This window comes from Physeter macrocephalus, chromosome 6 (assembly GCF_002837175.3).
Source record: "Physeter macrocephalus isolate SW-GA chromosome 6, ASM283717v5, whole genome shotgun sequence".
NCBI classification, from domain to species: domain Eukaryota; kingdom Metazoa; phylum Chordata; class Mammalia; order Artiodactyla; family Physeteridae; genus Physeter; species Physeter macrocephalus.
The window spans coordinates 28,015,232-28,032,328 of NC_041219.1; the positions used below are offsets into that span (position 1 = coordinate 28,015,232).

Genomic DNA, 17,097 nt, shown 5'->3' on the forward strand with positions numbered 1-17,097 from the left:
ACACATCAGCACTTAAAGAGGTAGGTAGAAGAAGGGGACCAGTGAAGGAGACAGAAAATTGACATGTCAGAGTAGATGATCGGCTTTTCAGAGGCTGAGAAATGTGTCTTATTCATATCTGTTTCCTCCTTCCCCTCTCTGATATCTAGTGTTATGCCTATAATCAACAAGTGTGTATGGAATGAATTCATAAACATTCTACATGGCAGGTAGTGGGTATTTTTCAAAAGACATAGCAAAGGCTGACACCCAGAAAATCTGATTTGAACAATATACAAAAGCACTTTTTTTTTAAGTAGCTGACCACCACTGTCATAGTTATTAATAGATTCTCTGAAAAGAGCCAATCTTTTTCATGATTCGGATGAAGGCACCATATCAATTTGGACCAAAATAGTTACAGTTGAGAATTTGATTGTCTAATGGAAATCAGGTGGTGGTGTCTTAAAGAATGTTCAGTTTATTGCTCTGTTCTAAAGCTGACTGTAATTTCACCTGCATTTGCAAGCCTGCAGGCAGACACCTTAATTACTATGGACACTAGACAGAAAGAGGAGTGCTAGTCAGATCCTTATTAATTGGTGACATACTTCCAACTTTGGGGAACAGATTCTAGGAAGGGATGAAAGACAGCTTGTAATCCATAGCACCCACCACCTCCCCTCAGGTAGTGAATATGTATCTATTTTTTTCTTCCCAAGTACCTTTTATATCCACTAGGGGGAATCCTAGGGTGTATCAAAACTTGGCTTTTTCTAAGCATAATGGAATGATATACCCTTGAAAACTTACTTGTCTGTTGGTGGGTGTGACCTCCACGCTGTAAGGGCTCAGAGATCTGGCATACTGTCATATTTTTCAAACAAATTAGAGAATATCATTCAAGGTATGTTAAAGAGTGGCAATTATTTAAATTCTCACTAGATTTAGAAGGCATCCACTAACAACTTTAGATGAAAATTTGTATTATAAATAGAAGTTTCTACCCTGAAAAGGAGGGTCTTTATTTGTTAGAATCTTTGCTTATTAAAAAATGGAGAATGCTGAATCTGTGCCCTTTCGATTTTAAAAAGGTTAATTTTAAATAACTGTTAGGCGCTAGTGTGACCTTAAGGCTCAGTGGAGTTCTTAAAGTATTATTGGCACTCCGTTGATAATTATTATACTTATTATAAGCATGTCTAACATAAGTACAGTATAAGACTCTTCCCTTTTCAACACAAAGCCATTTTCAAACAAAGTTTGAGAGATGCTGTAAATTAACAAATAATCCAAATACAACGCTTGGACTTGAATTCAGTGGTTGCTTCTCCATATTGTCAATAATATTTTGTGTGTGTGTGGCCGGATATTGCTTTTTTCCTTTTCTGTTCTCTGCCTCTACAGAGATAATAAATTCACAAACTGGTAAATATGTAGTGTGCATAAGCTAGATTAAGTCGTTGTATCTGGGGCTGTGAGTACCCCAAAGAATGATTCCCTGACCCTAGAGTTTACAGTCTTTAGAATGCAATTCAACCGATATTCGTTGACCACTGTGCAAGGCCCAGGAAGCTCCACAGGGAGGGAACCATCGGTCTGGCTCACTGCCACAGCCCCAGCCATGAACACATGCTTAGCACATGGTAGGCTCTCAGAAAGTATTTGTTAAAGGAATGAGCAAGTAAACGAAGGAAAAGTTTGAGGCATAAAGGGAATTATGGCAATAAACTGAATAAGACCCATCCCTGACCTCAAGAAATCTACAGTCGAATAGAAGAACTATATACACAACTATGCAGAGTGTAGAATGTAAACTGCAAGATTTAAATACTTTCATAGGGGCTTCCCTGGTGGCGCAGTGGTTGAGAGTCTGCCTGCCGATGCAGGGGACACGGGTTCGTGCCCAGGTCCGGGAGGATCCCGCGTGCCGTGGAGCGGCTGGGCCCGTGGGCCATGGCCGCTGAGCCTGTGCGTCCGGAGCCTGTGCTCCGCAACGGAGAGGCCACAACAGTGAGAGGACCGTGTACCGCAAAATAAAAATAAAAATAAAAATAAAAAAATAAAATAAAATAAATACTTTCATAGACTGGCAAAATGCTATTCAAGTTTGGGGGAGGGAATTCACAACCAAGTGGAGAAATCAGTTCAGTTAAACAAATGCAACAGGCAGATTTAAGTACACTGGTAGAAGGGAGCCTGGCAAGGAAAAGATACTCGTTACCATTCTGGAATAAATGAACGAACATTTACTATACACCAGGCCCTGTGCTAGTTCCTGGGGGCACAAAGATGAATTAGAACTTGATTTCTATTTTAATTTGATTTAAAAAACAAAAACAAAAAAAAGCTCATAGTCTAGTACAGAGCTTCTAGTACACCTTCAAGAATGACTTCCAGGAGAAAGTGGCTTTTAAACTGGGTCTTGAAGGATGAATAGGAGTTTGCAAGGTGGAGAAGAGGGAAAGGATGTTTTAGATGAAAAGTACAGCATATGCAAGGGCATGGAGGCATGTAAGGGCCTGGCTTGTTTAAGGAATATCTCATTGCTAAAAATGGAAGATAGTACCAAATATATCCCTAGCTCTTAGCAAAAAAGCCCTATATAGGGAAGTTCCTTAGTAAATACTAATTGTTTTTGACAGTAATGATGGTAAGAGCCAGGGGATGAGCATAAGTCTTAAGTACTTGTCAAACCCAAGTAAATGTGCTCAGTACTGGGTATATGCCCAAGAAATGCTGTTAAAATTCTTTCCTAAGGATGAGATTTGAAATGAGTGTTATGGGCTGAGTTGTGTTCCTCCCACCCAAACCACCCCCAAATTCATCTGTGGAAGTGCTAACCCCCAGTATCTCAAAATGTGACTGTATTTGGATATGGGGTCTTTAAAGAAGTAAAATGAAGGCATCAGGGTGGACCCTAATCCAGTATGACTGGCATCCTTATAAGACAAAGAAATCTGGACATAGTTAGGTACAGAGAGAAGACTAGGTGAAGACACAGGGAGGAGATGGCCATCTACAAGCCAAGGAGAGAGGCCTCAGAAGAAACCAACTGCCACACCTCGATCTCAGATTGTAGGCTCCAGAACTGTGAGGAAATAAATAGATTTCCGTTGTTTAAGCCACCCGGTCAGTGGTACTTTGTTATGGCAGCCCTAGCAGACTAATACCGGGTTAACATAGCATTAGAGCCCTGGTATCTAGTAATGGTAATGATGATGATGATGATGATGTTGTCATTTAATATGCTTGAAAACCCCATGAGGTTAGATGCCACTATTTCCAGGCTACGGTGAGGATGCTGAGGCTCAGAGAGCCCAAGGCTACATGGTTATGGGGTGGTAGGGTCCCTGGGTCTGGAACCTAAGCCTGACTAAGGCTACCGCTAGCCTTATAAAGTCTTTGTACAGAGAAAAAGCATCTCTTCCTTGGGGCACACCCAAGCCCACGCCAGGGTCCAGGGCTTGATGAGCAGAAGACGGGCCAGATTTCAGTTCCTCTTGTCCCCTGGGCCGGAAGCCCTTGCACAGGTCTCACCCTTTGTGGTGGCCCAGTCTGCAGCCCAAGCACTGGGTCATTGTACTGGGCTTCCCAAGGGGCTGGGATGGCTAGAGGTAATACCACCAAGGAAGGAAGAGGTGGGCACATAAAGGGATTCTGAGAGCTGGGATGGCAAACCTCACCTACTCCGCAGTTGGGCATGCGAGAACTCAGGTGTATGAGTTCTGGGTTCCAGCGGGTGGGCTTCCAGTGGTCCTGCATCCACAAGGGGGCCTTGATTCAGCCCAGTTCTGCTAAGTGGCCTCAGAACAGCTCCGTCTCCAGTCCTCAGTAAGCAAGAAATGCAATTTGCTGGGATCACACACCTATCCTATCGCCAACACCCACCCCCACCCCCCATCAAAGAGACTGAGAAAAGCATCTTTGACTATTTTGACGATGAATGTAAGTGTGCCTCTCCTCACAATTAAAGCTGAATGCTCCAAACTGCAGCTTCTGTGGTGGGGAAAGAAAAGGCCTCTGACAGTGTAAATATTTAATCACCACTAAGAATGTCCAATAAAGGAGGGGAGTCTGGTTTCAGATTGGCTGGTTCACACGATTAAAGCACAGAAGTCATAGCAGGCTAAAAAATAAAGTACCCTCTAAAAAAGTACCGGCCTTAGAACTCAAGATGGTTTCTATTTCTACTCCATAGAACACTGTGTGGGTCACCTGTCCTTGAGCCATGAAGGAACCAGGAATATCTGATTTATCTTTAAATATTAGTGGGGGTGGGGTGGGGTGAGGTCTGGAGACGAGGAAGGATGGCAGTCTCTTAATAATCCTGTTTTGGGAATCATGAATAAAAATGGAATTTCTAGGCTGTATGGAAGGGACTGCTGAAGTTCAGACTTAAGGAGAAATGTCTAAAAAGGAAAAAGCAGTATGTTCAGTTTCGTGTCTTATTTGAAAATAGACTTCAAATGTTCAGCAGTGTTTTAGAGTTCAGAACCACCGCTGCCCCCCACCACCTCTTGAACCCTTAGCCCCCAGTAGTTCTCGGTTTACTTTTAAGGTAAAGCTTTTAGTTTTATGATTTACCTGGAAAAAATATATAATCCCACTCAGTCAGATTATCATTTGTTTGTATTACCAGGTTGAACTAGCATAGGACAGCCTGTGCAAAAGGAAGAAAAATGGAGTTTTTCCAAATCCAGATTTGGGGGAGCCAAACATTTGGAGAGAAAGACTAGGAGTTCTATTGTGCCTAGCAGTGTTTCATGCATTCTATCAGTGGACAAACAGAAAGCACAGATCTAAATAGCCTTCTAGGTCACTTCTCCATCCATGCTTGGAGGGAGGTTGGTGCATCGGTTATGGTTCTGGTAGAAAACAGGTGACACAGGCAAATGGGTTCGTTAATGAAGGGATGGTGGCAAAGGTATGGATGCAATGAAGAGAGACCACCAAGGGCTGGCAACAGGGGAGACGTTGGTTCCCACAGGCCTGAGGAGTAGGGTGAAGGATGGTGATAACCCAGAGAAGGCTGGGACTGTAGCTGTGGCTGTAGGATAGGGCTGCCCAGAGGATCTGTGGCCTTCGAGAGGGACACAGCCAAGGCCAATGGACAGATCACTGGGAGAATAAATATCTGGACGTCACCCTAGCCACCCACCCCTGCACTTCCTGCTGAGGCCTCGCATTGGCTGAACCCAACTGGCAGCCAGAAAGCGAGGGAGATGTCCAGAAAGGTCAAACTTGTGGGTATAGAGCAGGATGGAGAAGAGTGGGGTCTGTAGAGATAAATGGAGACTATCCAGCACAAATGGGGAAGAGAAAACAAATAGGGAGGATTAGAGAAGGGGCAGAAAGGCGAGGTAAAGGCTCAGCCTTCCACTGGATTTGCGCTTGGGATTCTGTGCCTGATGCTATTTGGATGTCCCTACTCCCAATGCCTTCTCCACGGTGGGTGACAAGTGGGGTTGCCCTCATCATGGGAACCACATGCTGAGCTTCCCAACAGCAACAACCCAAGCTCAGAGCTGATGCCAGTTGCTCCTTGTCCACCTTGGTGGAAATATTTTCTAGGGAGCGGCAAGGCCATAAAAATGAGAAGGGGGTGCCAGCTCGGTGGCCAGCAGCAGACCACTCACAGCCATGTCCAGCAACTTTATTGTCAGCTCAAGCATCTCCCTGTCAGAACCTCAAGGAAACAGAAATATGAGTGACTGTGATGTTATCTGCGTGTTTATCTTATCTTCTGCTATTTGTTTCAATAATTCAAGTTCTTATTAATATGAGAGCCTGGTTTCTGGCAGCTCTTCTCTTTGAATGGGTTTATGCCAAGCTGCCAGTTATCAAAGGATTCAGGGCCTAGAATTATGCTGACAGGGAGCCTCAGAGCTGTGATGGCAGAACAGAGACATGGGAAAAGACATTGTATTAAAGAGGGATCGGCATTTTGTGTTTAGTCCATGGTGCCCTTTTGGCTCCATATTTCAAGAGCAGCAAGAAAAATATGAGCAGGGATAGACCTGAATCTTGTGAAAATCAGAGAAAAGCTGGTGACCAAGAGACTTCTCAGAAAGTTACAGAGGTCCCCCAAATCCAGAGTAATAATTTACAGATGACTTTGTGTGCTTCATGCAGGGTGAACTCCAGTTGGTCTGGAAAAAACATGGTGATGGCTGATGATTTACCATATTTTGCTTTCAGCTGTTAATGGTCTCAGACTCTTAACCACTGATGGTTTTGGTGAACGTTTTGGAGAAAGGGATCAAGAGAAACTTCATGACACTGAGTATATTACATGAGAAGGGGGGTACTAGGGTGGCAGGGTGATGTCCTGGACACCACTGTCTCTTAAAAACATCTGACATTTTACATCCTTTCCTTAGGCAATGGTTCATCTATCCCTAAAGCTGAGTGAAGGCCCTTTTTTAGCTTAAAGGAAGTCATTGGATCTTGAGTAAAGAATTGTTGCTTTGCACATTCTCCCATCTACAATTTGTATGTCTCCTGGTGAATGACCATGAGGACAACATGATGTCCAAAAGGACAACTGTAATGTTGGGAGTGAACCCAAATTCCACCTACTGAAGGAACACCACTGAGCCTTCATCACTTTAACCAAAGGCATGGGCACCATCACCAAGGTTAAGGGTGCTCAGCAATTGTCTGGGGCCATGTTGGGTGGGCAGGGAAGACGAGGCACCATGTTCCTTCAGCCACATCTTAACTGTGCCTTTGACTGACTTTCCATGTTGATTGAAGTGTATTCAACTCGTCTCTCAGCATCAATTCAAACTTATTAAATGGCTCTTCATCTTATCTGCTTTCAACCATCTACTCATCAGCAGACTAGAAAGGAGCCTGGCTCATTTCTTTTTCCTGTCAGTCACAAAGGGGGCTAGCGGCTCTGATAAAGTCCTCGACGTGGAAGACCACATAGACTTGAGCAAAGCTGTGGAGAAGGGAGTGGCCTGTCTTAAGTCCTAGAAGGACAACCCTGCAACTATTCAACCCACTGGGTGGTGTTTCCCAGATGCCTCCCAGGGGGTTGTAGCTACATAAATAAGGTATAAAGAGAATTCATTGGCCGCCAGAACTAATATTCTTTGTTGCTTTTCATCTCTGCTGGCCCAGTCATCCCTACAGACCACTGTCAGAATTTTTTACATCAGAAAGTAAACTGAAGCACCAATGATAGCCATCTTATGACTGTGACCAACTGCCTGCCGACCAGGTCTTAATGTCCTGAGCCTCAGCAGGAAACCACAGAATCTATAAAGTCCTGTCCAGCAGAAATGAGTCTGAATGTGGATGGTTTGGTTAACCCAGATTGCCTTTGGTGCCTAAGGGAGTTGATATTTTCTCATTATGAAGACTTTCCCATCTAGTGAACGCTACAAATAAAAACTGCTCGGAATCAGTCTGAACTGCCTGTTTCCGTGGTAGCAGGCCTCTGTCTGGAGGATAAATCTGCACCATCTTCCTTTTTTTGGGTTTCAGCCAGTTGTGTTACAAGGAGTTCCGAATGTACGATACGTGACACCCAACAGGATGGGCTCCATCAGTTGGAGAGGGGAGTGTTGTCACCGATGGTATTTGCACCCTTGGCCAGACAGCGGTGTCCAAGAGAAAGTGATCGAAAACATACGGAATCCACATGCCTAAATATTTATTTTGGTTGTTCATGTTTCCCACCATTTTCAAATGTGAACTTGTGTCCTGAAGGTGGAGCTTTAGTACACAGGAAAATTGGAATGGGGCAAACATGTTTGTACAAAACAGGGTAGAATCAGCAAAGAACACAATAATATGCTTCCTAGTCTTCTATATTTTTCATGCCAAAAAATAGGCACAGATTCTGATTTCTTTCACCATAGGAGCCTGCATACAATTAAATGGGAGAGAAAAGAAGCCTGCTCTCAAGAGCGGGGCTTATGCCCAGTAGAATGGCAAGAAGCTGTAGCCATCAAAGCCACTTATGCTGGTAGTATTTTTTGAGATGTTGTTTCTTTTTCAAAACGAGGCAGCAATGAATTGAGTAGTGATCAAAATGCCGCACCACAGAGTATGTTTAATCCAAATAGCTCCTGAGATGGTCGGCTCCTGATTGTACCAACTCTACGGGACTTAGAGAAATTACTTGGTTACCAGTGAAGTAAAACTATCTCCGGAATGGAATTGAACTGTTGCTTCTCAGCACATAACACTGCCACAGCCGGCTCTTGACAGCAGTGAAGATCATTGTGTTTCTTCATCATTCACAGGGAACATTGTCAAAATACTGGCACGTACATCCCCTACTATGCTGTGAAGGGTTCTTGGAGCTTCTGCAAGATGCTTCTGAGATTTCCAGCAGTGCAAAAATTCTTAAAACATTTCAGGTGGGTAGGGAATGGGGGGAGTAAGGCCTGATTATTCTGGAGCAGAGAGCGTCTGATTAGCCTTGCCTAAGATCTCCTGATTCACATCAACCTGGTAGCTCTAGGCCTTCCCCTTCCTCTCTCCTCACCGGTACCCCACCCACTGTCACTGCAGCAAAAGGAGCCACCTGACAGCTCCTGGGAAAGCATTTGCTGCCTCCCAGCAGGCAAAGATAATGTTATCCAACTTCAAACAAGGAAATGATGAATAGAAAGATGACCACTCTGAATTCAGAATATGAGAGCTACTGCTGGGATGACATGAGTCTTTAACTGCACGTCTAGGGCCGAAACTCCAGTTCCTCTTCTGCTGCTTGCTTCACCTCACCCTCCTCTCCTCAAGCCTTCCAGACCTCCTTCTCCTGCCCTTTCCCTCAGCACTGGGGAGAACTTGGAGCCCTGCTGCAGAAGTTTCAAACCTGCAACAGCTGCTCCTTCAGGAGCATCTGGAGGAAGCCCATGCACCCCGCCCCACCCCCAAACAGATTCTGTCTAGAGCTGGGAAACTGGGAGGGGAAGGAAGAAAGGGGTTGCGACCAATTAACCTCCCTGGGGGCTCTGGCCTGGAAATAGCCTGAGACAGGACAGAGATCCTTTCCCAGGGGTGCATAGGGTCCTCGGGGTCCCCCTGCTGCACCCCCTGGATCACCTGCCAGACGGTAAGGGTGCTGGTGGTGCTATCAGCTGCCTCAGGACACTGGGAGGTATTGTGCATCCTCTGGGGCCCCTTTCTGAGAAATCATGAACCTACACTCAGGTGTGCAATGATTCAGATATTCACTGCACTGCAGAAATTCTTGGTGGTTTGGGGGGCAGCCCAGCTGGCATTTGCCCCCTGGGTGAGTTGGTGAGACCTCAGAGTGTCCAAAGGAAAGAGGTGGGAAAGAAGGAGACAGAGGGAGAGCCTCTAGGGAAATAAGGGTACTTGGCTCTGAGATTAGAAGGCTGGGCTGGGGAGGTAGGTTGGAACATTTAACTTGGGGAACTTTTCTGTCTCACCTGCTGAGAATGATCTCCAGGTGGTACTGTAAAGACCACAGGTGGAACTGTGGCTAGAGGGGGTGGTGTAAGCCCCCCTGGAGCTAGATGGAATTCAAATCTCAGTTCCGTTGTTTGCCATCAGTAGGACCCCGGTAAGTTCTGTAACCTTTCCGTGATCATTCTCCTCTCTACTAAATGGAGGAGATAATAACAGTCACTAATCAATAGGGTTGTTACGGGTATTAAACGAGTCTTAATCCACGTAGTGAATTTAGAACAGGACCCGGCAAGCAGTAAGTGCTCAATAAATATTAGCCATGATCATTCAGGTTAGATGATGAGTAGAACTTTCCAAGTGCTAGGCTTGAAAGCCTGGGACTCCGTTGCCAAGGGAGATTAGAGAACCTTTTCAAATATGGGAGCTCTGGCCCCAGGGATTGTCCAGACCAGAATCTTGGCGCCTGCCTTTCCTCCACCCCACTCCTCTGACCCGGGGAAACCCACCCCTTGTCACAGGGGCGCCCTGGTCCCTTGAGCCTCCGGCTCGCCACCGTCTCCCGCGCTCCTCCCTAGGGCCTCCCTCCCGCCGCTCCACACCTGTCAGCCGCCCTCGCAGCCTCCCAGTGGCCCGAGATCCGGGCCTCAGCTGCAACCCTTCGGCGCCCTGGGTCCCAGTTCCCTGAGCCTTGCGTATCCCCCCCGCTGCTCTCGTAAACAAAACCCGAACGTTGGAACAGCCCCGCAGGCGGACAGGCGCAGGAGCCAGCTCGGTGCACTGTTAGCGCGCCCCGGGAGCCCCGGGCGAGCCAAGGGGCGATGGTGGCGGCGGCAGCGGCAGCGGCAGGCGGCTCAGCTTTGTTATGAATAGATGAAAGAGGCCACCTACACAGTAACCCAAATTACGAGACCTCCCTCCTCCCTATCTCACCGAATCAAGAGGGGAGGGAGATGGGCGTGGAGGGAGGGAGGGAGGGCGGGCGGCCAGGAGGCGGAGGGCGGAGGGCGGAGGAGGAGGAGGAAGAGGATGAGGAAGGGGGCTAGTTGCATCCCACTTTCACAATGGGAAAGTGAAACGCACAAGCGCACGGAACCTCTCCGGCCCTCCCCGCTTTCCTCGCTCCCCTCCGCCCGTCCCCTCCCTTCCCCTCCGCGCCTCCCCTCGGGCGCCAGCGCTGCACTGAGAGGAACTCTCCGGAGAAGGAGGGCGAGGAGGAAGCGGCACCGGAGCGCGCAGGGCTTGCCGCCGCCGCCGCTGCACAGGCTGCCGGAACGAGCCCGCCGCGCGCCGCCCTCCCCGCTCTCCTTCCCGGGCGAGCCGCTGGGATGGGGCGGCCGCAGGAGCCCGAGCGCGCGCAGGAGCCGCCGCCGCCCGCGTCTCAGTCGCCGCGCGCCTGAGCCGCCGTCGCCGCCGCGCGCCCTGCCCGGGGGCGGCCCCCCCAACCCCATGGAGGTCTCCCGGAGGAAGGCACCGCCGCGCCCCCAGCGCCCCGCCGCGCCTCTGCCCCTGCTTGCCTATCTGCTGGCGCTCGCGGCGCCCGGCCGGGGCGCGGACGAGCCCGTGTGGCGGTCAGAGCAAGCCATCGGAGCCATCGCGGTGAGCCGGGAGGACGGCGTGTTCGTGGCGAGCGGCAGCTGCCTGGACCAGCTGGACTACAGCCTGGAGCACAGGCTCTCGCGCCTATACCGGGACCAAGCGGGCAACTGCACGGAGCCCGTCTCGCTGACGCCCCCCGCGCGGCCCCGGCCGGGGAGCAGCTTCAGCAAGCTGCTGCTGCCCTACCGCGAGGGGGCGGCCGGCCTCGGGGGGTTGCTGCTCACCGGCTGGACCTTCGACCGGGGCGCCTGCGAGGTGCGACCCCTGGGCAATCTGAGCCGCAGCTCCCTGCGCAACGGCACCGAGGTGGTGTCGTGTCACCCGCAGGGCTCGACGGCCGGCGTGGTGTACCTCGCGGGCGACACGAACAGCTGGTACCTGGCGGTGGCTGCCACCTACGTGCTGCCCGAGCCCGAGACGGCAAGCCGCTGCAACCCCGCGGCGTCCGACCGCGAAACGGCCATCGCGCTCAAGGACACGGAGGGGCGCAGCCTGGCCACGAAGGAGACGGGACGCCTCAAGCTGCGCGAGGGCGGGGGTAGCCTGCACTTCGTGGACGCCTTTCTCTGGAACGGCAGCGTCTACTTCCCCTACTACCCCTACAACTACACGAGCGGCGCCGCCACCGGCTGGCCCAGCATGGCGCGCATCGCGAAGAGCTCCGAGGTCCTGTTCCAGGGCCAGGCAGCCCTCGACTGCGGCCACGGCCACTCCGACGGCCGCCGCCTGCTGCTCTCCTCCAGCCTGGTGGAGGCCCTGGACGTTTGGGCGGGCGTGTTCAGCGCGGCCACCGGAGGGGACCAGGAGAGGCGCTCCCCCGCCACCACGGCACTCTGCCTCTTCAGGATGAGGGAGATACAGGCGCGCACCAAGACCTGCAGCTGGGACTTCGAGGCTGAGAACCACTGCGTAAGTCTAACCCCCGTGACGCTGCGGGGAGCGCTCCTGCTGCGGAGCCGCCGGGGAGGCAGAGCCGGAGGGAGAGGGTTGACCTTTACCAGGTCCCGGATTTACACAGCCCGGCGGCGGCCGCCCGACGGCCGTTCCCTTACGGTCTCCGAGACCTCGGGCTACTCTAAAGCACGGCCAGAGGTCCCCGAGGGAGTGTAAGAGGGGAGGTGGCGAGGGTAGGAGTTAGGCTCAAAACTCTGGTGGCTGCATTCCATTGCCATCCTTCTCTGTCCAAACATGGGCGCTTGTTTGGGTCTGAGCCTCGCCGCGCCGCTCCCCTGCCCTTCCCAAATCTCTTCCCCAGGTGTGTGGTCTTAGCGGGCGTGTGGCTTTGAGCCTTGTCCTCAACGGCGTTACCAAACACAGTGCCCTAGGCAGAGAAACCCCAGAACCTAAAGGACTTGCCACACCCCAGTCTTTGTGCCCCCCATCTTCCCCCCACCAACCCCGTAACACGTGTGATGTGGTCTGAGGAGTTGGTAGCCTGCTCGACATGGGTCAGCGCTAGCCTGGAACCGAGAGGCTCAGGCTTGCGGGAACAGAACCCTCAGCGTGACCCCGTGCAAGGGGGCGGGGCTGTGGCTCTGCTGAGCGTGAGCTGTGGTCTCCAGCTGGGGGGAGAGGCTGAGCAGGCTGGAGGTGGCTTTGTGGGTAAAAAGCCTCGCCCTAGAGGGGAGAGCAAGAGAAAGTGTTAGGGTACTTCAGGCAGTTTCTGGGCTCCAGATTGCCTGACTAGATCGCGCGGCTCAGAGGCACCACCCTCCCAGGCAAACGGCAGAGGTTTCCCCTGGGTTCCCAGGGCAGCCACAGCTTGACTCTCGAGATTGGCATTTCTTTGACTGGAAAATAAAGCGGCGGTTCAAGAGGATTCAGTTGATGGGGATTATGGAGCCATTGTGCACTTCTCCGAGGCCGTTTTCCTTCCAAGGCTGCTGGCACGTCAAGTCCACATATGGCTCCTGAGAGGGGAGCCTGCTGAGCACCTCCTTTATAACTGGACGGAAATCAGAGAGCAGAAATGAACGGCTACAGGTGTTGCCATTGTTTTGATATAAAATGCGTCAGAGAGGAAGGCGAGAAGTCTCCACCTGGAAAAACGTGTTGTGTTGGTACATTTGTTGTGTAAGCATAGAGGGGACGTTGGCTCTAAGGTATATTAATAAGTGTATGGAAAGACACTCCCATCCCCACCCACGCAGAGCACGTCTTACCAAATATTAGCCCTATTATCCAGAAAGAAAAAACAGGTCTCTCGCAAGTCCCCTTAGAATGGACATTTGCTTCTTCCTCCTTGCCCACTACTTGTGTACTGGGGCACACACATAATGCCTTCATTTAGTTACTGCTATAATTATTTTAAAGCATAAATAACGCATAATGCTCCCTAAATGACTTCATCTTGCTATACAAGTATAATTTAACATTTAATATCTGTCTTTGTGAGAGCCTTATTATGTAACAGTTCAAGTTTGGCAAAAATCATCACCTTCGACTTCTCCGTTGAAAGACTTCAAAGTACCCCTACATATTACTTGGTGTCGAGCTTTAGGCATACTTGGTCTCCGGGGTTAATGACCAGACAGCTCGGAGGCCCGCAGCAGGTGATAACAGTGGAAGTCCAAGCTTTGCCATCTGACAGCTGTGTAGATGTGTGGAGCCAAAACATTTCTCTTGACTGCCTTTCTCTACCCACTGGGGCCTGGAGGACTTAGTTCCCTTCCAAACCCAGCAGGCACCCTGAATGCACTCCGAATCCACATTTTGGCTTGATCAGGTGTTCCTACTTGCGCTGGGATGAGGGGAAGGGAAAGTCAGAGAGCTGTTGATCCATCTTCATGGGGAGCTTCTGGGAGGTAGCTGCCCCTTGGAAATCAAGCAAGGGATAAACACTTGCTGCCAAAAATCTGGAATTGGAAAAATAAATAATTAAGATAGGTCCCTCCACAGCATGTCTTGCTGCTGTTATTTATTGAGAGCTCCCAGTGTGCTCAGAGCTGCGGATTCTGAAAGACGGGGTCTCTACCCCCTGAGCTTGTCATCCAAGTTAAATAATATACTCCGGTTCAAACAATAGCTTGTCACGGCTGCACAGGTAGGAGCTTGGAGTTTTGCATTTTTTCTTTAAGTAAATTCCTTGCTGCTCTTATGAATTAAAAAGCCTTAGTGGAATTGAATTTCAAGAGAGGTTTTGAATGAAAAAAAAAAAGGCGGTCGTTTTGATGAAAACGCTGACAATTTTCTAATCTATTAAATAGGCAGATAAGATGCTTCCACAAATATTTGTGCTCTGTGCCGGATGCCACTGATTCTGCCATTGAAAGGACAATAGCAGGTGGCAGCCCCATTTAATGGGGTTATGGGATCAGTGTGCCCCTGGTTGTCACTCAGAGCAATGATGTCATTGGGTTGCATTTGTTCTGCATTTTATTTTCAGGTTTTCAATGTGTTTTGGAAAAGGCATGCTGAATTACAGGTGCCTAAGATAGACGAAACCTGAAACACTCTGAGGGAGCCTCAGTGGATTCTATCAGTGATTCCTCCAGAGCAGACACAGTCATTTTAACAGTAATCCACAGGCAGCAAGGCACAAGGGGCTAGATTTGCTTGCCTTCTCCTGCTCCCCCTGGATGACTCGCTCTTATTTTCCATCTTCAGTCAACCATGGGTAGGAAAGTGACAGGAGTGACTGGGTTGTGTTTTCTCATTTCTTGGTTCTCTCCTTATCTCTTGTTGGCTGATTTGCTGGCCTTCAGCTTCTCCTGCTAAAGATTAATTTACAAGATGCTTGTGCAGTGAGTGTGTCCTCAGCCATTCACACGTTGGGCCGTGACTTTTTCTGTCTTGCCTCCAACTTTGAATCCCCTTTCACAACTATCGCTGGAGAGCTTCAGCCTGTGAACGTGCCCAGGCAGCCGGATTCTGTAGGCCCTCTCTAATAATCCTAATAAATATCTGTACGGCACTTCCTCATATATTACTTCTTTTGAGGCCCTCGTCAAGTCTAAGGTTGATTCTCTGAGGAGCATTCTCGTTTACCTGATGAGGAAGCTCAAGATCACTTAAGCAACTTGCTCAATATAGCAAAGTAAGCATCAGAGCCTCCAGCTTAAACCCAGGTCTCGCAATATCTACTTCTGTATTCTTTCCACCACTTTGACGCTTCAGACTTTCCCTTCAAAGTCCCCTCATTAGAGGCAGTAACCAACCTCCCCTAGGATATGGGGTTGAGGCTGGAGGGTGCCCCTTGAAGTGTGTTTTAAAACATAAGGTGATTTTTTTTTTCATTCTGCTCCATAACATATCTATGTGCTTGGGTTAACATAAAAAGTGAATGTTTCAAATTATGTACAAGTTAACTTCCTCTTGTTTCTGAACTCCTGTTACCCTTGGCATATGGTAGAAAAGTGTGTGTACCTGAGTTTTGAAGTCTCATTGTTCCAGATTGTTTGGCTGTCATAGTTGGGTCCTGGGGTTGCTTGTGGTTTAAACATGGTGGCCACCCCCTCTATAGTTACTGAGGGTGGCATGTTTCCTACTGTGTTGGCCAACAGGACTGACTCTTCTAGTTCATTCTACCACTTGTGGAGAGACACACCTGCTTCCTCCACACTCATATAATTCCAAAGCCTGACATAATTTAACTGTCATGCAGACAACCACAAAACACTCACATGCTCTCAACAGACAGTAACCCAAGACACTTCTAGCTACTGCATGCAGAAGTGATGTCCCAGGGCCACTCGGCAGTGAACCTTATTGACCTCAAAATCCACAGTCTTCCTGCAATGTTTATTTCTTCTTTAGTTTCTGTTATGATCCTGTCTAGCCACTTTGCAGTCTACGTACTAGCTGATGAATTTTACCCCCATACACACATCTGCTATGCAAGGGAGATTTAAAAAGCCCAACAACCACTTAGAAAGGGGGAAAAGCAATCAGAGCTACTACTGCTGGATGACTGTTATGGCCAGGCTTTGTGCTAAGCACTTCACATGCCTTATTTTTGGTTGATTCTCATAATCACCCTATGGGGCAAGGACTGTAGTTATCATTATGATTTTCTGATGAGGAATTGAGGCCCGGAGAGCTTTGGTTGGTTTCCACAACTGGTAAATGGTAGACGATTGAGGACCTGGGCCTGTAACACACAGCCGTGGACAGCCCAGCACCGCAGACATTGGGTTCTGGTGTCAATCCTGTCCTACATGGAGCAGGATAGGCCCTTGCAACTACCCTGGGATCAGCTGTTTGCTGGGCATAAGACGATAGAACAGAGAATCCTTGAGTGCGAACGGGGTTTCTGGGTCTGCACATTTGAGCACTTGAAATTCAGACTTTGGGAGGGTTGTAGTTCCTCAGTTGTCAATTTCTAGATAGTGCTGGCACATTTTGTATTCAGGCTTATAAACGACCTCAGAGGGACTTACAGGACCTTAAAGGACGGCTCCCAGTTTTTGTTCTCAGACGGAAGAACTAGCTCATAAACTAACTCCAGAAATCTCAACCTGTTAAGTCTGGGTTACAGGTGCCCTTGTCTTTATTAGCAGCCACAATTAAAATACAAGCCCCAGAAGGTCAGGAACCTTGTAGCATTTTGTTCTCCGTTGAAGCCAGAGTACCTAGCATAGCACCTTAAGAAGTACTTGTTGAATTAATAAATGGGGGATCATGTTGGGATGCTTTCTGTTGTTGGCAGCCACACTTTCCTGAACCTGGCCGCCTCATACTCCCTTAACCATTGTCTTTTTCTTGATGTCTGATGTGTTGGGGCCTCTCTCTTCCCTAGTCCGAGCCTAACTGGCATCCTCCACTCCTCCGAAATCCCCATTCATTGGACTCACCAGGCTTCTGGTCTTGCCAATCTGGGAGTTAACTTTGACCATAGAAACCCAGCATGGTTGGCACTTCTTTGGGATAATTTAATAATGTGCATGATAGTGCCTTTCAGTGGGCAAGAGGAGAGGGCTCTGTGCTGTAGGGCACAAAGCCCCTCAAGAACTTGTAGGGTTCTCAAGTGTAGTCTCTGGACCAGCAGCATTCAGCATCACCTGGGAACTTACGAGAAATGCAAACCCTTGGGCCCCAGTCAGAAACTCAGAGTAGGGTGTGGGACTGGCAATCTGGTTTAACAGGCTCTCCAGGTGATTCTAATATACATTCAGCTCTTAGAACCAC

At 49.1% G+C, this 17,097-nt stretch overlaps 2 protein-coding genes across 3 annotated transcripts in view; one reads left to right on the forward strand and one right to left on the reverse strand.

Moving 5' to 3' along the window:
- Positions 1-6,858: 6,858 nt before the first annotated feature.
- LOC114486419 (homeobox protein engrailed-2-like) lies at positions 6,859-10,823 on the reverse strand. Its single transcript, XM_028490448.1, has 4 exons — positions 10,456-10,823; positions 9,975-10,259; positions 8,942-9,127; positions 6,859-6,928 (listed from the first exon to the last, which is right to left on the reverse strand). The coding sequence occupies exons 1-4, from the start codon at positions 10,821-10,823 to the stop codon at positions 6,859-6,861; spliced, it is 909 nt and encodes a 302-aa protein (XP_028346249.1).
- Positions 10,822-17,097, forward strand: part of PLXNC1 (plexin C1) — a 146,457-nt gene continuing 140,181 nt past the window's right edge. For both annotated transcript variants that reach the window (XM_028490449.1, XM_024127221.3), the window contains exon 1: positions 10,822-11,880. In XM_028490449.1, the coding sequence (XP_028346250.1) occupies positions 10,822-11,880 (1,059 nt within the window). The remainder of the gene's footprint in view (positions 11,881-17,097) is intronic.